This window comes from Coregonus lavaretus, assembly GCF_964263955.1.
Source record: "Coregonus lavaretus genome assembly, contig: HAP1_SCAFFOLD_200, whole genome shotgun sequence".
Lineage (NCBI taxonomy): Eukaryota > Metazoa > Chordata > Actinopteri > Salmoniformes > Salmonidae > Coregonus > Coregonus lavaretus.
In genome coordinates this window covers 588,703-612,707 of record NW_028166063.1, presented here as the reverse complement: position 1 = coordinate 612,707, position 24,005 = coordinate 588,703, and the positions used below count along the sequence as shown (strand labels likewise).

At 44.5% G+C, this 24,005-nt stretch overlaps 2 protein-coding genes across 2 annotated transcripts; one reads left to right on the top strand and one right to left on the bottom strand.

Moving 5' to 3' along the window:
* Positions 1-713: 713 nt before the first annotated feature.
* LOC311115146 (uncharacterized protein) lies at positions 714-6,214 on the bottom strand. The gene is made up of 3 exons (XM_084190353.1): positions 5,912-6,214; positions 4,195-5,591; positions 714-3,014 (listed from the first exon to the last, which is right to left on the bottom strand). The coding sequence occupies exons 2-3, from the start codon at positions 5,368-5,370 to the stop codon at positions 1,119-1,121; spliced, it is 3,072 nt and encodes a 1,023-aa protein (XP_084046479.1). The 5' UTR covers positions 5,371-5,591; positions 5,912-6,214; the 3' UTR covers positions 714-1,118.
* A 46-nt stretch (positions 6,215-6,260) lies between these two features.
* Positions 6,261-23,166, top strand: LOC311115133 (uncharacterized protein). Its single transcript, XM_084190340.1, has 11 exons — positions 6,261-6,633; positions 6,941-7,073; positions 7,345-8,772; positions 11,608-11,669; positions 11,847-12,147; positions 12,457-12,903; positions 15,260-16,317; positions 17,169-17,382; positions 19,041-19,322; positions 19,552-19,785; positions 21,335-23,166. The coding sequence occupies exons 1-11, from the start codon at positions 6,625-6,627 to the stop codon at positions 22,222-22,224; spliced, it is 5,058 nt and encodes a 1,685-aa protein (XP_084046466.1). The 5' UTR covers positions 6,261-6,624; the 3' UTR covers positions 22,225-23,166.
* Positions 23,167-24,005: the final 839 nt, after the last annotated feature.

The window sequence follows — 24,005 nt, the reverse complement described above, 5'->3', positions numbered from 1 at the left end:
ATACTGTATCTACCTCAAGTACCTTGTACCTCTGCACATTGATGTGGTACTGGTACTCCCTGTATATAGCTTAAGTATTGTGTATTTTATTCCTCTTGTGTTAGTCACTATTTAAATTTTTATTATTATATTTTTAAACATTCTGCATCGTTGGGAAAGGGTTTGTAAGCACGCGTTTCACTGTGAAGTCTACACCAGTTGTATTCGGCGCATGTGACAAATAAAATTTGTATTTGATTTTCACACAATAATTCCAGCATCCAAACAGTGCACTGTGCACCCACAATTTGATGACTGGAAAGAGACATCTGTTACTAAATTGGAGTCATTAGGCCCAGTACACTTGTAGCCTGAATTGATGCATCCACTGCTGTACGTCTCGACCACTTATCTCCCCTTTGGCAACGTTTTAGTGTTCTCATGGAACTACAATGTAATATACGGCCAGTTTTCAAGTCAAATAGCTCATTGTCGTGCAGCTAACATGTGGTAATGTTAAATAATGGTGTAATTGCCTATAGTTTTCTTGGCATTTAATTTTTAATTATTGTGATAGGTTCACATTTTTACCGGTACACGGCGTACCCCCTGCTATTTATTTTTCAGGGACGCGGCACGGGAACGTACTGGCTTACTTTGACCCCTGCCTAGGACCCTTATTAATGCACTTCTTACTCAAAGAATTAGAAAAAATAATTACTTCAACAACACATCCTTGTCACCATTTTTATTTCTACCAGTTGCGGTTCGGCCATGAATTTTAAACACCTTTTAAAAATGGACAACATATCCAAAAATCAACGGTTAACACAAAAACTCTTGGGGCTAAAATATATAATTAGTTTGAGACAGATGGACAAAATACCATTCTATTCCAATATCTATATACAGTATATCAATCCTCATCGACTGCTAACCCGTCTCAATAAAATCATAACAAATAAAAATTAAATAAATGGATCCTTCCATCTAGTTAACTAAAAGGGATTGGGACAGGTTTAAGAAACTTACCATTTATTGAGTGCGTGGTAGGTAGGGTTTTGGGATGGACTGAGTCTAGGGTCCTGTCCCAATATGTTAGAAATGCATCATCCTATCTTGGACTGGTGTAAACCAGGTTACCATTGAGTCTGTGGTGGGTAGGGATAAGGTACATGCTGATTGTGTGGTGGGTAGGGATTAGGGAGTCTTGGGACAGAGACAGGCTGAGTTAGCCTATGTGTCTCCTGATGTTTCTTCAGACTGCTCAACTGGGCAAAAGCTTTATCGCACAAGCGGCACTGGAACGGTTTCTCTCCTGTGTGGGTCCGCCGGTGGTTTTTCAGGACATTCCCGTCAGCGAAATGCCTCCCGCAGTCAGGGCACTGGTACGGCTTCTCTCCAGTGTGGATTCGCAGGTGTAGATTGCAGTGGCTCTTACTTGTGAATCTCTTGTCACAGTAAGTACAGCAGTAAGGTTTCTCACCCGCATGAATCCGGAGATGAAGTTTTAAACTCCCTGCCAGAGAAAAACTCTTCCCACACTGAGGGCAAAGGTAAGGCCTCTCTCCAGTGTGTATCCTCTGATGAACCAGTAAGTTACTTTTAGTGGAGAAGGTCTTGTCGCATTGGGAGCAGTGGACCCGGCTAGAGTGGGTCCGTAGGTGATCCTTTAGAAGAGCCTTGGTAGAGAACTTCTCCCCGCAGTGGGCGCATGGAAGAGGGTCTTGATGCTTGCGGATGGGACCCAGTGTCTCCCCCTTGTGGTTCTCCTGGTGATGCCGTTGTAACGTTTTCGTATGACGAAACTTCATCCCGCACACCGAGCAGTGGTAAGGTTTTTCTTCTGTGTGAGTTCTCATGTGTTTCTTTAAGTTTCCACGATCATTGTAACTGTTTCCACACTGAGGGCAAGCGTACGGTTTCTCCCCAGTATGGATTCTCAGGTGTCTTTTAAGACTGGCGGCCACAGAGAATCCCCTTCCACATTCCAAGCACACGTGTGGATTCTTCAGAGGATCACTTGGCGGGTGTCGTGTTTTTGTGTGTGATTCCAATCTTGCTGCAGTTATGAAGCTCTTCTTACATTGACCACAGCGGTGAGGGTGTTCTGTGTGAAAAACCTCCCGGTGATGTTCAAGGCCTTGTTTTCCAATGAATTGTTTCCCACATTCAGAGCAGAGGTAAGGTTTCACTGTGTGTTGTTTCCCCATGTGACTTTTGATGTGTTTCTGTAAGTTTCCAGAATCACTGCAAGCCTTCCCACAATGATGGCAGACGTACGGTTTCTCCCCAGTATGAGTTCTCAGGTGTCTCTTAAGACTTCCAGCCTGATGGAAGCCCTTTCCACATTCAGAGCACACGTGAGCTTTCTCTGCATTCAAGTTCTCTCTCCTTCTCTGCAGGGACTGTGTGTGTAGTTTTAGACTTCTTGCTGTGGTGAAATTCTTACCACAGTGATCACAGATATGGAAGCCATCTCCGGAGTGGGTTTGCTTGCGTTCTTTAGCATTACAAACGCTCTTCTGATAGGCAAGTCTCTTCACAATTACCTCCTCTCCTGGGTGAGTTTTTCTGATGTGTCTCTTTAAGTTTCCAGAATCAGTACAAGCCTTCCCACAACGAGGGCAGACGTACGGTTTCTCCCCAGTATGCATTCTCAGGTGTCTCTTAAGACAGCCGGCCTGTGTGAATCTCTTTCCGCATTCAGAGCACACGTGTGGTTTCTCTCCAGTCAGATACAGTAAGTGTGTTTTCAGATTGGTTGCTGTGACAAAATTCTTCCCACAGTGATCACAGATATGGGAGCTAAGCCTGTCTCCTGAGAGGGTCTTGTGTTGTCCAGCATTAGACGAGCTGTGGGGTTTCTCTCCTGTCTGTGTTGTCTTGTGTATTATATGGCCACTCTGCCCCGGTGTTTTCCTGCAGTCCACCAGCCGCACAGACACCCTCTTCAGACCCCACAGTAAGGCACTACCAGGAGAGGCACGACAAGGGGACTCTGGGAGGGCAGAGGGGGGCGGGGGAGGCCTGTCCTAGAAAATCATAAAAATAGAGATGGAATGAATCAGGGTGGGAAACACTTTCCTACCGGTCAAGGAATCTTAAAACCTTTGCAGGGAAAATCGAGTCTTTCCTTGATTCCTCTCATCATCTTCTGTAGCTCAGCTGGTAGAGCACGGCGCTTGTAACGTCAAGGTAGTGGGTTCGATCCCCGGGACCACCCATACACAAAATAAAATGTTATGCACGCATGACTGTAAGTGGCTTTGGATAAAAAGCGTCTGCTAAATGGTATATTATATTATTATTACCCGGCATCCTTCTTAAAGTACATTGGAGGAAAAGTCTGAGGGGAAGAACCTAGAAACTTCTCCTCCAATGCATTTATAGAAAGAGGTCAAGGAATCGAGGATGAGAGGTATCATGGAAAGACTTGAGAAACACACTTCAAGCAGGAGGTCTCATTAACGCAGGATTCTGAGTTTTTCATGCATAAAAGGAAAGATAAAACGCATTAAAATGTGTTTTGTAAAACTTCAGTCGGGTTCACGCCAAATCATGAATTTAAAAGGACTAATTTTGTGCTTCAGTTGCACTTCTCCACTCGGATGAAATATCTTTGCTTTCGTCTTGACCAATCACATTCCAACACTCTGACTGCTGTGTACTTTAGTTCAGTTACAATGCTTAAAGATGAACTTCAAGCAAAACATAAGGAAATGTAGCTGGCTCCATTCTTTCAATGATAAACATTAGAAATATGATGGCCAGTCATCGTTTTGGTAAAATATACCTTGTGTTTTTATTGTAAGCTAATTTACTTGTGTGGCTGCTAGCCAAATAGCGTTGCACTCCCGTTGTCATCTGATGAAAATCAATCAAATTCAATCAAATGTATTTATAAAGCCCTTTTAACATCAGAAGATGTCACAAAGTGCTAAAACAAAGCTATTTTCTGCAGAATGTGTTGCATTAATGTATTACATCTGAAGAAAAACTATAGTTGCATGCCTATTGATCACTCCATTGAAGCAAAAAACACTGTTGACTTTCAATATAAAAACGCAGGTGAAATGGTTTAAAACACTTGACTTTCAATATAAAACGCAGGTGAAATGGTTTAAAACACATTTTTATGGTCTGTGTTTTGAAAAGGCAGATTTGTAAAAGCTAATGCGACCCCTGTTTAACACTGGGAAATTCAGCACTCACCCCTCTTACTCTCTGCTCTGGTGTGTCCCTCTCTGGAGATAACTCCACCTCCAGCCCATCGCTAGCCATCCAATCCCTGTCCTCCTCGTCCCAGTCTGCAGCGTCATCGGATTGGCTGGGACTCATGGGCTCCGCCTTCAGTCCGTTGCTAGGCAACCAATCCCGGTCCTCAACGTTGCAGTCTACAGCTACAGCATCATCATCATCATCATCAGCACCATCATCATAGGCTTGGCTGGGACTCATTGGTACAACGCTACCATCCTCCTGTATCCCTTCGATGTCCTCTTTCAGTTGGAGTGACCAAGACGTTCCCTGCTCCTCCGATTTCATTGAATCCGTATTGTCCCACATTTCCTCCACATTTCCTGTAGGGATGCTCCTCTGAGTGGCGAAACTCTCCACAACCATCTCCTCTCCTGGGTGAGTTCTTCTCATGTGTTTCCTCAAGTTTCCACAGTCACTGTAGTCCTTTCCACACTGAGGGCAGACGTACGGTTTCTCCCCAGTATGAGTTCTCAGGTGTCTCTTAAGACTGGCAGCCACAGGGAATGCCCTTCCGCATTTAGAGCACACATGTGGGTTCTTCAGAGGATCACTTGGCGGGTGTCGTGTTTTAATGTGCGATTCCAGTCTTGCTGCAGTTATGAAGCTTTTCTTACATTGACCACAACGGTGAGGGTGGTCTGTGTGAAAAACTAGCCGGTGATGTTTAAGGCTTGATTTTACAATGAATTGCTTCCCACAATCCGAGCAGTGGTGAGGTTTCACTGTGTGTTGTTTAACAGTGTGAGATCTGATGGGTCTCTTTTCTGGTGTGTTGCTAAGCAACCTAGCTCCTCCCTCTTCGTTCCATTCTTCGTCACAGTCTTCAGCATCATCGGCTTGGCTGGGACTCATTAGTGCGCTGCTAGCATCCTCCAGTATCCTCCTGATGTCCTCTTTCAGTTGGAGTAACCAAGACATTCCCTGCTCCTCTGATTTCATTGAATCCGTATTGTCCCACATTTCCTCCATGATTTTACGCCGTAATAAGCGATGATTCATCCCTCTAACTTCGGAGCCGTCTTTGCCATCTGGTCCATGACGTTCACACAGGTGGCGTAAATTGTCCTCAGTTAAATTCCATAAACTCTTTTCTATTTCATCCATCAACGTTTCCTTCTCAGAACTCATTTTGTCTCAGCACTGAATGTTTATTTCTAAATAATAAAATGATTGAATGGAGCTGTCACTAGGGTGAGGTGTCTCTCCTGTGTATTCACAGGTCTCCTAGATCTCCCTCCACACTGGGAGCTTCAGGAAGTGCTGCATTATGAGTCTATGTCAAAGACAAGTTATTTCAGGGTCCGATCTTCTTCCTGTCACCAGAACAGCGGAAATTCTTATGAGGTCACCTGTGTAAATAGGACGACATGGTGTAAGACAAAAACATTTTATACAGGCGTCCAATATGTATAGTGGCATACTATTTTGGTCAAGTCCGTCAAACGTTTACATTTTTAAATATTTTACTCTCACTATTTCATTTTTACTTAATAGAACGATAAAATAAAACAATATTAGTGATCATAAAAACATTTGTTTACGATATATATTAAATGTCAAGGTTTCCCACGATCAGGGCTTGTATTTTGAAGCTAACTAATGTAACACGAACATTAGGAAACAACAGTAACTCGTTGATTCTATGTACAATCGCTCTGCCTGTACTTACCAGATAGAAAACAATCGTCGTTTTACTCCTACATCGACTCTGTTTAAGCAGAGCTTCAAATTAGTTCGCAGGAACTATTAGCTAGCTAACAATACCAAGCTAAAAATATAACGTTAGCGGTCTGATGAGCAGGTACCTAGCTAACAGTTATGCAACCGTAAGGACTAGCAAACTACATTGTTTGGACAACCTCGCTACCTAATGCTTTACTGACCAGCTTTCTTTTAACATATTTCCATTCTCCCCTCACCGTTAATAAAATCAAAGAATGGCCAAATCCAACTATGCGGAATGGCGTCCAGTGATGACATCAACTTTCTTCTTCCGGGTTAGTTGCTGCCCCGGAAGTAGTTCCAGGCAGTTCTGTCAATATAGCTAACCTGTTTAGATAAACCTTACTCCAAAGCATTGTAGCTAGAGTTATTTACAAATATATCTAAACTATAATTGTCGTAGATTATTTCCATCCAGTGATAACGTAGATATTAAACTATTAAACCAGACAGACATAAAGTTATAAACGACAAGTTAAGCTAACATTATTAGCTAGCTAGGTACCGTTAGCTATCTCTGTATGCTATGCTAACTTAGCCTGCTATCTATTTTTGCGAAATAGCTGTGATTTCTCTTAGCAATGCATAATTTGAACTAAATGCTTGCTACAGCCAGAGAACAACATTTTCTCGGCAGTTTATTTTGTTGTTGCGTCGGCAATGTATGAGGTGAGAAGTCAGCTATAGCTAGCTAGTTGCCCTGAAACTAAGACCTGTTTGTGCTTGAGCCCAAAGCCATAGATACAGTAGGTATAGATATAGCTGGTTAGCTAGATACGTAAATACATGGCTCTGCTTTAGCCAACTCCATTGTCATTGTCTTGTTCAAGGCTAGCTTGTCATTTGTAGAAGTTGATATGCATTTGTCAAGTAGTAAGGACTTTCTTTATCAAGTCAGTTCGTTATTAAGACCAAAGCCAATTACATGTCATTGTCTTCTAGGCCTATCTCTGACTGTACTTTCACTTTTTCTCAGGATTTTGATGAACCCCAGCCAAACCAGTCAAATCCACTGGTTCCTGACTGTATCCATGGTAACCAGAGCACAAGCGTTCCAGAGATGGTTCCTAGGAGCCTTGACTACTTCAGTGACTTTCTAAGATTGAGAGGTAAGTTGGTTGAGACATTTCCGTTGACTTTAGTAGGTGGAGGCTGAGGCAGACTGAATGTTAAACGATCTGACTGTGTTGTTGGGTACAGCGTAACAAAACAGTGCAACAATTACACAAACTGGGGTGTATTCATTAGGAAGCAAATGTCCGAAACAGGGAAGGGACTATAAGAAACACTTGTTTTCGTTTGTTACGGGGTACACTAATGAATACACCCCTTGGTTTCCACTCGAACAATACTGATCAGACTCTTCCTATATCCCCACAGGAGAGAGTTCCAGCCATCATTCTGAAAGTGAGGGGGCAAGTTCTACGTCAGGAGAACCTGAACAACAGGAGGAGAATCACACAGCTAAGAACACACACAGTTGCAGAGAGTGTGGAGAGGAGTTCCCTACCCAGCATTATCTAAGAAAACATCGTAACACAACACACACAGGAGAGAAGAAGACCAGTCCCAAACCCAGGAAGAGCTACAGCTGCCTGGACTGTGGGAAGGAGTTCCCCTGTCCATCTAAACTACAACGACACCTTCTGACTCACACAGGAGAGAGGCCCTGCTTCTGTTCTGACTGTGGGAAGAGTTTCACTCGGGAGGAACATCTGAAGACACACCAGCGGTTCCACTGTTCTAATGGGGAGGGCAGTCCCTCTATATCGGGAGATCCTGAACAGGCAAAGAACTGCTGCCTGGAGTGTGGAAGAGAGTTCTCTAGCGCCTACAAACTACGCAGACACCTGCTGACACACACGGGGGAAAAGCCTCACTCCTGCTCCGTGTGTGGTAAGAGTTATACCTATCTACACACCTTGAAATCACATGAGCTGAAACACACCGGGGAGAAGTCTTACAAATGTTCCGTGTGTGAGAAGAGCTTCAACCAAAAGGGAAATTTGAACCAACACATGCTAGTGCACACTGGTGAGAAACCTTTCTCCTGCTCTGTCTGTGGCAAGTGCTTCACCCAGAAAGCCAACCTGACTGCCCACCAGCTCTCCCACACAGGAGAGAAGCCTTTCTCCTGCCCCATCTGTAAGAAGGGCTTCACTCAGAAAGCATATCTTAAACAACACCAGAAACTGCACACTGGAGAGAAGCCTTACGCCTGCTCCGAGTGTGACAAGAGGTTTACCTTCTGTACATCCTTGAAAAGACACCAGCTGCAACACACAGGAGAGAAACCGGACTCTCAAAGTTTGAAAGAAGTACACCAGCAATCACACCGCAAAAAAGTTGAGGAGAGTCTCTCTGCGTCAGCCGCAGAACCTGAACAACACCAGGAGAATCCGAAAACTAAGACGTCGTCTCACTGCTGCTCAGAATGTGGGAAGCATTTCAAAACATCATCATCTCTACAGATCCACATGACAATCCACACAGGAAAGAAGCCATACCCCTGCCCCGACTGTGGGAAGAAGTTTGCTACAAAAGGACGTTTGAATGTGCACCAGCGGTCACACACAACAGAAGCAGAGAAACCCATCCACTGTGAGGAGGAGAACACGTCACAGGGGCAGGAGATGGTATCTGATAACCTACAGGACCTCTGTCAAACACTGGGGCTGAAGGCTAAAGTGGAAGAGGAGAAGGAAGAGGAGGAGGAGGATGAAGAGGGAGCGACAGATGATGCAGAGGAAGTTGGAGGGCTGATTAATTCTGATGGAGAAGAAGTTGACTGGGATTCTGTTCAACATGGTAAGTGGAGGCTGATCGCTGACTGTTCTTTAGTTACACAGTAATAGAGTGAATACTATGTCTCATTATCTAACCCAGTGGTTCCCAAACTGTGGGACTGAGTTTTAAGGAACTCAGTCCGGCTTTCAACTTACTCTTGAAAGTTGTAATTGTAGAATGCACAAGCTGCAATTTCGAAATTGAGTAGTGCATCATCAGTTCCTCTTGTCATGTCAGTCATTGCATACCTTAGAGAGCTACAGTGGGGGAAAAAAGTATTTAGTCAGCCACCAATTGTGCAAGTTCTCCCACTTAAAAAGATGAGAGAGGCCTGTAATTTTCATTATAGGTACACGTCAACTATGACAGACAAAATGAGAAAAAAAATCCAGAAAATCACATTGTAGGATTTTTTATGAATTTATTTGCAAATTATGGTGGAAAATAAGTATTTGGTCAATAACAAAAGTTTCTCAATACTTTGTTATATACCCTTTGTTGGCAATGACACAGGTCAAACGTTTTCTGTAAGTCTTCACAAGGTTTTCACACACTGTTGCTGGTATTTTGGCCCATTCCTCCATGCAGATCTCCTCTAGAGCAGTGATGTTTTGGGGCTGTCGCTGGGCAACACGGACTTTCAACTCCCTCCAAAGATTTTCTATGGGGTTGAGATCTGGAGACTGGCTAGGCCACTCCAGGACCTTGAAATGCTTCTTACGAAGCCACTCCTTCGTTGCCCGGGCGGTGTGTTTGGGATCATTGTCATGCTGAAAGACCCAGCCACATTTCATCTTCAATGCCCTTGCTGATGGAAGCAGGTTTTCACTCAAAATCTCACGATACATGGCCCCATTCATTCTTTCCTTTACACGGATCAGTCGTCCTGGTCCCTTTGCAGAAAAACAGCCCCAAAGCATGATGTTTCCACCCCCATGCTTCACAGTAGGTATGGTGTTCTTTGGATGCAACTCAGCATTCTTTGTCCTCCAAACACGACGAGTTGAGTTTTTACCAAAAAGTTATATTTTGGTTTCATCTGACCATATGACATTCTCCCAATCCTCTTCTGGATCATCCAAATGCACTCTAGCAAACTTCAGACGGGCCTGGACATGTACTGGCTTAAGCAGGGGGACACGTCTGGCACTGCAGGATTTGAGTCCCTGGCGGCGTAGTGTGTTACTGATGGTAGGCTTTGTTACTTTGGTTCCAGCTCTCTGCAGGTCATTCACTAGGTCCCCCCGTGTGGTTCTGGGATTTTTGCTCACCGTTCTTGTGATCATTTTGACCCCACGGGGTGAGATCTTGCGTGGAGCCCCAGATCGAAGGAGATTATCAGTGGTCTTGTATGTCTTCCATTTCCTAATAATTGCTCCCACAGTTGATTTCTTCAAACCAAGCTGCTTACCTATTGCAGATTCAGTCTTCCCAGCCTGGTGCAGGTCTACAATTTTGTTTCTGGTGTCCTTTGACAGCTCTTTGGTCTTGGCCGTAGTGGAGTTTGGAGTGTGACTGTTTGAGGTTGTGGACAGGTGTCTTTTATACTGATAACAAGTTCAAACAGGTGCCATTAATACAGGTAATCAGTGGAGGACAGAGGAGCCTCTTAAAGAAGAAGTTACAGGTCCGTGAGAGCCAGAAATCTTGCTTGTTTGTAGGTGACCAAATACTTATTTTCCACCATAATTTGCAAATAAATTCATTAAAAATCCTACAATGTGATTTTCAGGAGAAAAAAAAATCTAATTTTGTCTGTCATAGTTGACGTGTACCTATGATGAAAATTACAGGCCTCTCTCATCTTTTTAAGTGGGAGAACTTGCACAATTGGTGGCTGACTAAATACTTTTTTCCCCCACTGTATTTGTCACTTGTCAGAAATGTCCAGATCATCTAGCCCATGTCAGCTAACATTTTTTAGATAGTTTTTTTTAGCTCATATATTTTGTTGTAAATTTTGTGTCACTCAAATATCACATGAATACACATTAGACAAAACTGCAACATTTTTCTCTGCACCCCATGACAGAATGTGTAGAATTGCAGGAAATAAGCTTTAAACCTGCAACATGTTCTCTCCGCCAAACAAGAGGGGTGGGAACAGTTTGTGTCATGAACAGTGCTTGTTCCCATAGAGATAGATGTGGCAGGTGCAAAGGTTTGAGAACCCCTGATCTATCCCATAATTTCCACAGGAGAGAGTCCTGTCCATGGCTCTGGTAGTGTCATTATAACCAGTAATACCAACCTATCTCCACAGGAGAGAGTCCTGTCCATGGCTCTGGTAGTGTCATTATATATAACCAGTAATACCAACCTATCTCCACAGGAGAGAGTCCTGTCCATGGCTCTGGTAGTCTCATTATAACCAGTAATACCAACCTATCTCCACAGGAGAGAGTCCTGTCCATGGCTCTGGTAGTGTCATTATATATAACCAGTAATACCAACCTATCTCCACAGGAGAGAGTCCTGTCCATGGCTCTGGTAGTCTCATTATAACCAGTAATACCAACCTATCTCCACAGGAGAGAGTCCTGTCCATGGCTCTGGTAGTCTCATTATAACCAGTAATACCAACCTATCTCCACAGGAGAGAGTCCTGTCCATGGCTCTGGTAGTCTCATTATAACCAGTAATACCAACCTATCTCCACAGGAGAGAGTCCTGTCCATGGCTCTGGTAGTGTCATTATAACCAGTAATACCAACCTATCTCCACAGGAGAGAGTCCTGTCCATGGCTCTGGTAGTGTCATTATAACCAGTAATACCAACCTATCTCCACAGGAGAGAGTCCTGTCCATGGCTCTGGTAGTCTCATTATAACCAGTAATACCAACCTATCTCCACAGGAGAGAGTCCTGTCCATGGCTCTGGTAGTGAAGGAAGTCCCCCTACATCACACATCAACAAGGTGGGAGAAAATGATGATAAACATTTCATATGAGATACTATTGTTAACATTATAAACATTTATCTTTTATTTTTTACTATTCCATTGAACCCTTTTTTTGTTCCTTTGTAATGAGCAAATAAACATGGTTTGCATTCCGTTCTAACTTTATTACAAACTGGGATGTTTTTATTCTAGGATCCTGGTGATCAATCGGGGTCTACAGTGTCTCAGGGTCCTGATCCAAACCATGAGGAGGACAGCACTCAAACACCTGGGATGAACGCTCATATTGTAGAGGAGGAGGAGGAGGAGGAGGAGGAGGAGGAGAAGGAGGAGGATGAGGAGGAGGAGGATGAGGAGGAGGAGGAGGAGAAAGAAGAAGAGTGGGAGGAGGAAGAGGAAGAAGAGGGTGAAGATGAAGAAGAGGAGGAAGAGGAAGTTGGTGATCTGTTGAATTCTGTAGTAGAAGAAGCTACCTGGGATACTCCTCATCTTGGTAAGTGGTGACAGAAAGGTGAGGTTAAAATAACTTGGGACGTCCCAAATGGCACCCTATTCCCTATATAGTGTAATGTAGAGAGGGAGACCGATTTATCTAACCAATCTGTCCATCCCCCGGGGGTATACGTATGTAGGCTGGAGTCAGGAGCTTAGACTGCTACACCAGACTCCGGACATAGGGCTCTGGTCAAAAGTAGTGCACCATATAGGGAATACCTGGCCACTGGTTCCACACAATAGCATGTACGCTACATACCATTAGTGATGGACCTATTTGACCCACTGAACTCTCTTCTCTCCACAGGAATGAGTCCTAACTCCTGCCACGGTAGTGAGGGAACTCCCTCAGGAGCGCTGGAACAACACCACCAGGAGAAACAGAAGAAACAGGGGAGCAAACGGAAGAAGGGTCCAGAACAAAAGCAGCCGAAGAAAGAAGAGAAACCAAAGAAGGAAAAGAAACCGAAGCAGAAGAAAGCTAAGGTGACCCATCGCTGCTTTAAATGTGGAGAGGGATTCTCCCGTATCTACGACATGCTCTTACACCAGACCATTCATATAGATGGAACGGCCATGTTGAAAACCAAGAAGGTTCACCGCTGCTTAACGTGTGGATACGAAGCATCCGATGCACATAAACTCATGATGCACGAGCGGGTACACACAGGAGAGAAACCTTTCCACTGCTCTTTGTGTGGGAAGAGATTCGCTCAGAAAGGAAATCTGAAAATACACCAGAGTGTGCACAAAGGTGAGAACTCGTACCTCTTCCCAGTGACCGAACTGTGGAAATACATTTGTCCTCTTAAAGGAATACTTCGGAATTTGGCAATGAGGCCCTTAATCTACTTCCCCAGAGTCAGATAAACTTGTGGATACCATTTTTATGTCTCTGCGTGCAGTTTGAAGGAAGTTGCTAACTAGCGTAGTGCTAACGCTAGTTAGCATTGGCTCACAAAACTACTTCTAACTTCCTTCATACTGGACACAGAGACATACAGATGGTATCCACGAGTAGATAAAGGGCCTCATTGCCAAAATCCCAAAGTATCCCTTTAAGCTTTAGATATTTCACACTGATAATTTCACTGTTGTAAAAACAAAATGTCAGATATTACACTCCGATAAATGCTTGTAGTTCTGATAGAAGTAAAAGAGGTGTAGACAGATGGTGTGACTAAAGAGGTGTCAGTGTAGACAGATGGTGTGACTAAAGAGGTGTCAGTGTAGACAGATGGTGTGACTAAAGAGGTGTCAGTGTAGACAGATGGTGTGACTAAAGAGGTGTCAGTGTAGAGAGATGGTGTGACTAAAGAGGTGTCAGTAGAGACAGATGGTGTGACTAAAGAGGTGTCAGTAGAGACAGATGGTGTGACTAAAGAGGTGTCAGTAGAGACAGATGGTGTGACTAAAGAGGTGTCAGTGTAGACAGATGGTGTGACTAAAGAGGTGTCAGTAGAGACAGATGGTGTGACTAAAGAGGTGTCAGTAGAGACAGATGGTGTGACTAAAGAGGTGTCAGTGTAGACAGATGGTGTGACTAAAGAGGTGTCAGTAGAGACAGATGGTGTGACTAAAGAGGTGTCAGTAGAGACAGATGGTGTGACTAAAGAGGTGTCAGTAGAGACAGATGGTGTGACTAAAGAGGTGTCAGTGTAGACAGATGGTGTGACTAAAGAGGTGTCAGTAGAGACAGATGGTGTGACTAAAGAGGTGTCAGTAGAGACAGATGGTGTGACTAAAGAGGTGTCAGTAGAGACAGATGGTGTGACTAAAGAGGTGTCAGTAGAAACAGGTGGTGTGACTAAAGAGGTGTCAGTGTAGACAGATGGTGTGACTAAAGAGGTGTCAGTAGAGACAGATGGTGTGACTAAAAAGGTGTCAGTGTAGACAGATGGTGTGACTAAAGAGGTGTCAGTAGAGACAGATGGTGTGACTAAAGAGGTGTCAGTAGAGACAGATGGTGTGACTAAAGAGGTGTCAGTAGAGACAGATGGTGTGACTAAAGAGGTGTCAGTGTAGACAGATGGTGTGACTAAAGAGGTGTCAGTAGAGACAGATGGTGTGACTAAAGAGGTGTCAGTAGAGACAGATGGTGTGACTAAAGAGGTGTCAGTAGAGACAGATGGTGTGACTAAAGAGGTGTCAGTAGAAACAGGTGGTGTGACTAAAGAGGTGTCAGTGTAGACAGATGGTGTGACTAAAGAGGTGTCAGTAGAGACAGATGGTGTGACTAAAAAGGTGTCAGTGTAGACAGATGGTGTGACTAAAGAGGTGTCAGTAGAGACAGATGGTGTGACTAAAGAGGTGTCAGTTCAGGCAGATGGTGTGACTAAAAAGGTGTCAGTGTAGACAGATGGTGTGACTAAAGAGGTGTCAGTAGAGACAGATGGTGTGACTAAAGAGGTATCAGTAGAGACAGATGGTGTGACTAAAGAGGTGTCAGTAGAGACAGATGGTGTGACTAAAGAGGTGTCAGTGTAGACAGATGGTGTGACTAAAGAGGTGTCAGTAGAGACAGATGGTGTGACTAAAGAGGTGTCAGTATAGACAGATGGTGTGACTAGAGGTGTCAGTAGAGACAGATGGTGTGACTAAAGAGGTGTCAGTAGAGACAGATGGTGTGACTAAAGAGGTGTCAGTAGAGACAGATGGTGTGACTAAAGAGGTGTCAGTAGAGACAGATGGTGTGACTAAAGAGGTAACAGTAGAGACAGATGGTGTGACTAGAGAGGTGTCAGTAGAGACAGATGGTGTGACTAAAGAGGTGTCAGTGTAGACAGATGGTGTGACTAAAGAGGTATCAGTGTAGACAGATGGTGTGACTAAAGAGGTGTCAGTAGAGACAGATGGTGTGACTAAAGAGGTGTCAGTAGAGACAGATGGTGTGACTAAAGAGGTGTCAGTAGAGACAGATGGTGTGACTAAAGAGGTGTCAGTTCAGGCAGAAGATGTGACTAAAGCATGAATTACACATTGGTCTTTAAATCCGCTTGGTGTTTTATTTCCTTGATACTAATGAGTAGGGCGATACTGGTATCGTCCTGGCCCCAGTCATTGTCTGGTTAGACTTAACATCAACTAACACTTTATCTTCCCCCATGCAGGAGAAGTCAGGAATCCCAGTTTCTGGCCTGACATCGTGGAGAGGCTTCCTACAATAGGAGTCCCTGACCAATACCATGACAACCACACAGCTAAGCCAACAGGAGTCCCTGACCAATACCATGACAACCACACAGCTAAGCCAATAGGAGTCCCTGACCAATACTATGACAACCACACAGTTAAGCCAACAGGATTCCCTGACCAATACTATGACAACCACACAGCTAAGCCAACAGGAGTCCCTGACCAATACCATGACAACCACACAGTTAAGCCAACAGGAGTCCCGGACCAATACCATGACAACCACACAGTTAAGCCAATAGGAGTCCCGGACCAATACCATGACAACCACACAGCTAAGGAGAACCACCACTGCCTAGAGTGTGGCGAGGAATGCCAAACTCCATCAGCTCTACAGATACACATGAGAACTCACACTGGAGAGAACCAGTCTAACCCGCAGTGCCCTCTCTGCGGGGCAGAGTTCTCTCAGAAAGGCCTTCTCGATGATCACCTGGTGATCGCCCACTCCCATGAGAAACCAGAGAAACCTTACCCCTGTCCAGACTGTGGGAAGAGATTCTCCAGCAAGAGTTACATCAAGATCCACCAGAAGATCCACAGTGGGAAGATCTCTTACCACTGCGCCCAGTGTGATAAGAGTTTCATGTCAGCGGAGGGGCTCAAGAAGCACGAGAGCGCTCACCGAGGAGAGAGGCCGTACCGATGCCCTGCGTGTGGCAAGTGTTTCAAACAACAATCCCAGCTGACCTGTCACTTCAAGATCCACACTGGAGAGAGGAGCCATCTCTGCTTCCTGTGTGGGAAGAGTTTCGCCAGAGAGTTTGACCTCCGGGTGCATCTCAGAGTCCACTCCGGAGAGAAACCCTACCAGTGCCATGAGTGTGGCAAGAGCTACAGGTACAGAGCAGGCATCCGGTCACACATGCAGCAGATGCACCCTGGGAAGCCCATAGTGGAACCAACCCCACCCATCCCCACAGGCCCTCGCTACAGTGGAAGAAGTGGTCTTCCAACATCCCTTATCAGAAAGGTACGTGGTTTGGTTTGCTGTAGGCTAATGCTGTGGTTTGGTTTGCTGTAGGCTAATGCTGTGGTTTGGTTTGCTGTAGGCTAGTGCTGTGGTTTGGTTTGCTGTAGGCTAATGCTGTGGTTTGGTTTGCTGTAGGCTAATGCTGTGGTTTGGTTTGCTGTAGGCTAATGCTGTGGTTTGGTTTGCTGTAGGCTAATGCTGTGGTTTGGTTTGCTGTAGGCTAATGCTGTGGTTTGGTTTGCTGTAGGCTAATGCTGTGGTTTGGTTTGCTGTAGGCTAATGCTGTGGTTTGGTTTGCTGTAGGCTAATGCTGTGGTTTGGTTTGCTTTGCTGTAGGCTAATGCTGTGGTATGGTTTGCTGTAGGCTAATGCTGTGGTTTGGTTTGCTGTAGGCTAATGCTGTGGTTTGGTTTGTTGTAGGCTAATGCTGTGGTTTGGTTTGCTGTAGGCTAATGCTGTGGTTTGGTTTGCTGTAGGCTAATGCTGTGGTTTGGTTTGGTTTGCTGTAGGCTAATGCTGTGGTTTGGTTTGCTGTAGGCTAATGCTGTGGTTTGGTTTGCTGTAGGCTAATGCTGTGGTTTGGTTTGCTGTAGGCTAATGCTGTGGTTTGGTTTGCTGTAGGCTAATGCTATCGCTATCTAAACGCTTCTGGAATTGGTTCAGGTTTGTGTTTATGGTTAGCTAGGGTGAGGTTAAAGTTAGGCATAGATTTAGCGAACCGCCACTCAAAATCTGCTACATATACACTTCCTGTTTGAACAGAAGGGGGCCGAGGAGGACGCTACCCTGGGGAACCTTACCACAAACATTCTATTCTCACTTTACTAATGACTGTTGTGTTTTCACTGTAGGATCCTGGTGACCAATCCAGCCCCAAAGCTAGAGAGTCCCAGGGACCTGATCCAAACCATGGCAGCAAGGCGTCCACTCAGACACCTCGGTTGAAGGCCAGCGCTGAAGAAGAAGAGGAGGAGGAGGAAGAAGAAGAAGAAGAAGATGTGAACGTTGATGGTTCGGGTAATTCTGAAGACGACGACGCCAGTTGGAATCCTGCTCCTCGTCTTGGTAAGTGGAGGTAGAACGTCAACAGAAAATCATTCAACTATAACCTGTTAATTTGGCTGCGTTCAAAATGGCACCCTGTCAACAGAAAATCAATCAACTATAACCTGTTAATTTGGCTGCGTTCAAAATGGCACCCTGTCAACAGAAAATCATTCAAATATACCCTGTTAATTTGGCTGCGTTCAAAATGGCACCCTGTCAACAGAAAATCATTCAACTATAGCCTGTTAATTTGGCTGCGTTCAAAATGGCACCCTGTCAACAGAAAATCATTCAACTATAGCCTGTTAATTTGGCTGCGTTCAAAATGGCACCCTGTCAACAGAAAATCATTCAAATATACCCTGTTAATTTGGCTGCGTTCAAAATGGCACCCTGTCAACAGAAAATCATTCAACTATATCAAAATGGCACCCTGTCAACAGAAAATCATTCAACTATAACCTGTTAACTTGGCTGCGTTCAAAATGGCACCCTGTCAACAGAAAATCATTCAACTATAACCTGTTAACTTGGCTGCGTTCAAAATGGCACCCTGTCAACAGACAATCATTCAACTATAACCTGTTAACTTGGCTGCGTTCAAAATGGCACCCTGTCAACAGAAAATCATTCAACTATAACCTGTTAACTTGGCTGCGTTCAAAATGGCACCCTGTCAACAGAAAATCATTCAACTATAATCTGTTAACTTGGCTGCATTCAAAATTGCACCCTGTCAACAGACAATCATTCAAATATAACCTGTTAATTTGGCTGCGTTCAAAATGGCACCCTGTCAACAGAAAATCATTCAACTATAATCTGTTAACTTGGCTGCATTCAAAATTGCACCCTGTCAACAGACAATCATTCAAATATAACCTGTTAATTTGGCTGCGTTCAAAATGGCACCCTGTCAACAGACAATCATTCAACTATAACCTGTTAATTTGGCTGCGTTCAAAATGGCACCCTGTCAACAGAAAATCATTCAACTACCGGATTTTCCGCACTATAAGGCGCACCGGAGTATAAGCCGCAGCAGCTAAATTGAATGATATTTAATGATGCGTACATATATAAGCCGCACTGGACTATAAGCTGCAGGTGTTTTAATGTTTAATTACCATATGTAAGGGTTCGTGCACAGAGGGGATTGTCGGGAAAGAGACAAACTGTCTCGCTCTCATAATGTCTGTCTGTCTTGCTCTCGTTCTGTCTCTCGTTCTGTCTCTCGTACCACTCTCGGTTCCACTTTTACTTTTGCGCGCTACCTGTCTCACTCTTTTCCGGCCTCCAGCTTTTCCTGCTGGAGCCCGCCGCTTAAAGGTGGGGGGCGCGGACCGGTCATAGAGTCCATAGAGTTAAAGTTGGTGGACTGTAATCTGTAAAATCCATAGATTTAGGAGGTATTCTAGTGGCCGTTAGCTGTAAAAATCCATAGATTAGCCGCACCGTTATATAAGCCGCAGGGTCGAAAAATTGGAAAAAAGGCGCGGCTTATAGTCCGAAAATTACGGTATAACCTGTTAACTTGGCTGCTGTTCAAAATGGCACCCTGTCCCTTATATAGGGCTCTGTTCAAAAGTAGCACCCTAAATAGGGATTAGCGTTACCATTTGGGACACGGACAATCTATCGGGCCAATTCTTTAACCCATTCTCTTTGTCACACAGCCAAGACTGGTGCCGGCGGTCCCTCTACAGTAGGAGCACCTAGAAAACACCGGAAGAAACGACGGGCCAAACAGAGAACCAGAGTCAAAGGAGAAGGCCAACGGAAGCGGCCCAAAACCAAGAGGTTTAACAACCGCCGCTGCTTTAAATGTGGAGAGGGATTCCCCCGGGAATATGAGCTGTTGCTACACCTGCAGACACATCTAGATTACAACTGCTACGTGTGTGGAGCGCCGTTCAACAACAAAGAACTGCTGCAGAGACATCAGACAGAGCACACCGGTAAGACAGCCTATGACAGACTCACGATGGCTACATCACGACTGGAATACTGTTATTACCCTTTTGACGGGTTATTAGTGAATTCACTGTGAGTGACTGTGTCTCAAACGGCACCCCTGTTCCCTAGATAGTGCACCCTTTAGGCTCTTGTCCGAAAGTAGTGCACTATTATTACAGGGAATATAAGGTGCCGTTTGAGAGACCCACCAACTGTGTCTTTCTTCCCCAGAGGAGAGTCTGGGTGTGTTCTCTGGTGAGGCAGGAGGTCCGGCTACAGGACAGCGCCGGGGGCGAGGGAAGAGGATTCACCGATGTCCGACCTGTGGGAAAGAACTGTCCGACGCGTCCAAACTGAAGTTACACATGAGAATACACACCGGAGAGAAGCCTTACTGTTGCTCCCTGTGCGGGAAGGGTTTCACTCAGCCAGGGAACCTGAAAACACACATGAAAACACACAGAGGTGAGAGAGACTTTTGGGTAAGACGTTCAGCGACATGTTGTGGTCCGCATTACAGTGCCTTCAGAAAGAATTCACACCCCTTGAATGTTTTCACATTTTGTTGTGTTACAAGGTGGGATTAAAATGGGTTTAATTGTCACGATCTAAACATAATCCTCTAGTCAAAGTGGGAGAAGAATTTAAAGTGTAATTAATAACTTCATCATGATCAGCTCTAAGGGATATTCAATGTCTGCTCTTTTTTGTGTACCCCATCTACCAATAGGTGCCCTTCATTGTGAGGCATTGGAAAACCTCCCTGGTCTTTGTGGTTGAATCTGTGTTTGAAATTCACTGCTCGACTGAGGGACCTTACAGATAATTGTATGTGTGGGGTACAGAGATGAGTTAGGCATTCAAAAATCATGTTAAACACTATTATTGCACACAGAGTGAGTCCATGCAACTTATTATGTGACTTATTAAGCACATTTTTACCCCTGAACTTATTTAGGCTTGCCATAACAAAGGGGTTGTATACTTATTGACTCAAGACATTTCAGTTTCATTTTTAATGAATTTCTAAAAATGTCTAAAGACATAATTCCACTTTGACATTAAGGGTTATTGTGTGTAGGCCAGTGACAGAAAATCTAAATTTAATCCATTTTAAATTCAGCCTGTAACACAATAAAATGTGGGAAAAGTCAAGGGGTGTGAATACTTTCTGAAGGCACTGTATGTTGATGTTGGGGTGGTGCTTGGGATGATGAATATGAGGTTGACATTTTTGTGAAATTTCCCTATAAGATTTATGTGAAAATACAGCTTAACGTTGATATTTTCTCAGTACATTTGTTTTGTATATGTATGCTGTTGTAAAAGCAGCCTGGGTGCCAGTCTGTTGGTGCTAACATGCCAACTCCCTGTCACGCCAAACAATGACCGCAGTGGAGTTAGCAAGAGCACAGATAGATCTGGAACCAGGCTATGAAGAGCTTAGTTGGTCTGAATTACTTGACTTGACTTAACATTTGTGTGCATCCCAAATGGCACCCCATTCCCTACAAAGTGCACAACTTTTTTTTAGTGCTCTAAGGGCCCTGTTCAAAAGTAGTGCACAATATAGGGGAGGGTTCCCCAACATTGTTCCTGGAGAACTACCCTCCTGGAGGTTTATACTCCAACCCTGTTCCTGGAGAGCTACCCTCCTGGAGGTTTTAACTCCAACCCTGTTCCTCGAGAGCTACCCTCCTGGAGGTTTTAACTCCAACCCTGTTCCTGGAGAGCTATCCTCCTGGAGGTTTTAACTCCAACCCTGTTCCTGGAGAGCTATCCTCCTGGAGGTTTTAACTCCAACCGTGTTCCTCGAGAGCTACCCTCCTGGAGGTTTTAACTCCAACCCCAGTTGTAACTAACCTGATTCATCTTATCAACCAGGTAATTATTAGAATCAGGTGCGCTAGATTAGGGTTGGAACGATAACCTACAGGACGGTGGCTCTCAGAGGAACAGGTTTGGAGAGCCCTGATATCGGGAATCTCTAACTTAATCTTGATCTTCCCTGCAGATGGGAACCCCAGTTTGTTGTCTGCTGGTGGGTTAGCTCCCTCTACATCAAGAGGTCCTGAACACATCGTCACCGCAGCTCAGGAGAACTTCAACTGTCCAGATCTGTCATCACTACAGAAACACGTGACATCTCAGGACACCTCTTTCTTCTGTTCTCTGTGTGGGGAGGAGTTCTCTGAGAAGACTCAGTTAGAAGAACACCAGTTGGCTCACAATAACAAGAAGCCTTTCCCCTGCCCTGACTGTGGGAAGAGGTTCCGCAGTAACTACTACGTTAAGATCCACATGCGAATGCACACCGGGGAAAGGCCTTACCAATGCTCTGAGTGTGGGAAGGGCTTCATCACAGAAGAAGGGCTAAAGAAGCACGAGAGCGCGCACCGGGGAGAGAGACCCCACCTCTGCCCCGAGTGCGGAAAGAGATTCAAGCAACAATCCCAACTGACATGCCACTTCCGTATGCACACCGGACAGAAGAGCCACCTCTGCGCCGTCTGTGGGAAGAGTTACTTCAGGGAATTTGACCTCAAGGTTCACCTCAGAGTCCACACGGGAGAGAAGCCCCATCAGTGTGAGGAGTGTGGGAAGAGCTTCTATTATCTACAGGGGCTCCGGCAGCACCAGAGGACCCACGCTCCTAAGCCCATCGGACCGACCCGCCAGCTAGGCAGACCTAAGCAGTCATCCAGCACGGACAGCTTGGACAGACCAAACCAATCACCCAGGACGGGAAGGCCCAGGCCAGATCCTAGAGTGGAGAGACCCATGCCTCTACCCAGAGTGGAGAGACCCATGCCTCTACCCAGAGTGGAGAGACCCATGCCTCTAGCCCTACCTAGAGTTGAGAGTGATCTGGAGAGGCCTCACTGGCATTACTGGCACCTTTAAAATGGCAATCTGCCATTTTTGTTGTTGTTTGAACTGCAGATTGCACCTTTAACCACCGCTATGTCGCGTACAACATTTAGGGCCAGTTTCCCGGACACAGATTAAGGTCCCTGTCCATGTAACCTTATTTATTGGGATCTAAAAGGCAAAGCTAACCATAAATCAGCACTCCTACCTTAAAACGCTTCACACATATGGCCTTTGGACTAGACTTAATCTATATCCTGGAAACCAGAGAGATTATTATTTCTATGGTTACTCGCTCTACTTCTGTCTCTACTGTTAAAAGGGGATTCCTGTGCTTGCTAGCATAGTGTAATTTCTCTATGTTCCTCTTCTCTGATCCCCACCACAGTTATGGAAGATGGATGCTAACTAGGTGCTGTTTGCCTTGAGAGTTTCCTTTTGTAGAGGGTCTGCACAACAACAACAACAACAACAACAACAACAACAACAACAACAAAGATTTTAAAAAAAGATGTGTATTCTGTTTTCTTCATTTAGACTGAGGAGGGCCAAAAACAAAGGTTTAGACTGTCAGGCCATCATCAGTGGGAGTCACACATAGAAGTGCATTAGTCCTTTACGTTCAGGTTCTGGGAGGGGGAGAAAAGCTAAGCTAAGTGTTAATTTGTAAGTCGCTCTGGATAAGAGCGTCTGCTAAATGATGTAAATGTAAGATTGTGATCAACGCCCTTTTTTATGTCAATCTGTTGAGTTGGGACGCTTGTTGTTTTTACACTAAATATACTATTTGAATAACTTTTTATTTGTATTATTGTATGTCATATTATTATGTCTCTCATTCATAAGCACTTAATTTTTTTTCTCTGAAGTTCATCGCTGACGTTCTCTGTGTCTGTGTGGAATGTCACCACCTGATTCAACAGTACCTGTGCATAGTAGTCGTGTCATGATTAAATAAATCATTGAAATGATTTCAAAAAACAATCTCCATTTAAAAAAAATATAATCTATGAAACTGCTGAGCTCTGTTTTTAAGCAGCAATGAGTATTGACTAATGAAATTGTTACACCGAACGAACCATCACTCGAGTCCCACTTGAGTCAAGTCGCTAGTCGTTCTATGAATCTCAGGTTTTGGTTCTCATTAAACATTCATATACACTGAGTGTACAAAACATTAAGAATACCTTCCTAATATTGAGTTGCACCTCTCCTCCCTTTTGCCCTCAGAACAGCCTCAGTTAGTCGGGTCATGGACTCTACAAGGTGTAGAAAGCGTTCCACAGGGATGCTGGCCCATGTTGACTCCAATGCTTCCTACAGTTATGTCAAGTTGGCTGGATGTCCTTTGGGTGGTGGACCATTCTTGATACACACGGGAAACTGTCGAGTGTGAAAAACCAAGCAGCGTTGCTGTTCTTGACACAAACCGGTGCACCTGACACCTACTACCATACCCCGTTCAAAGGCATCTCTGAATGGCACACTTACACAATCCATGTATCTACAGTGGGGGAAAAAACTATTTAGTCAGCCACCAATTGTGCAAGTTCTCCCACTTAAAAAGATGAGAGAGGCCTGTAATTTTCATCATAGGTACACGTCAACTATGACAGACAAATTGAGAAGAAAAAAATCCAGAAAATCACATTGTAGGATTTTTAATGAATTTATAAGGAAAATAAGTATTTGGTCACCTACAAACAAGCAAGATTTCTGGCTCTCACAGACCTGTAACTTCTTCTTTAAGAGGCTCCTCTGTCCGCCACTCGTTACCTGTATTAATGGCACCTGTTTGAACTTGTTATCAGTAT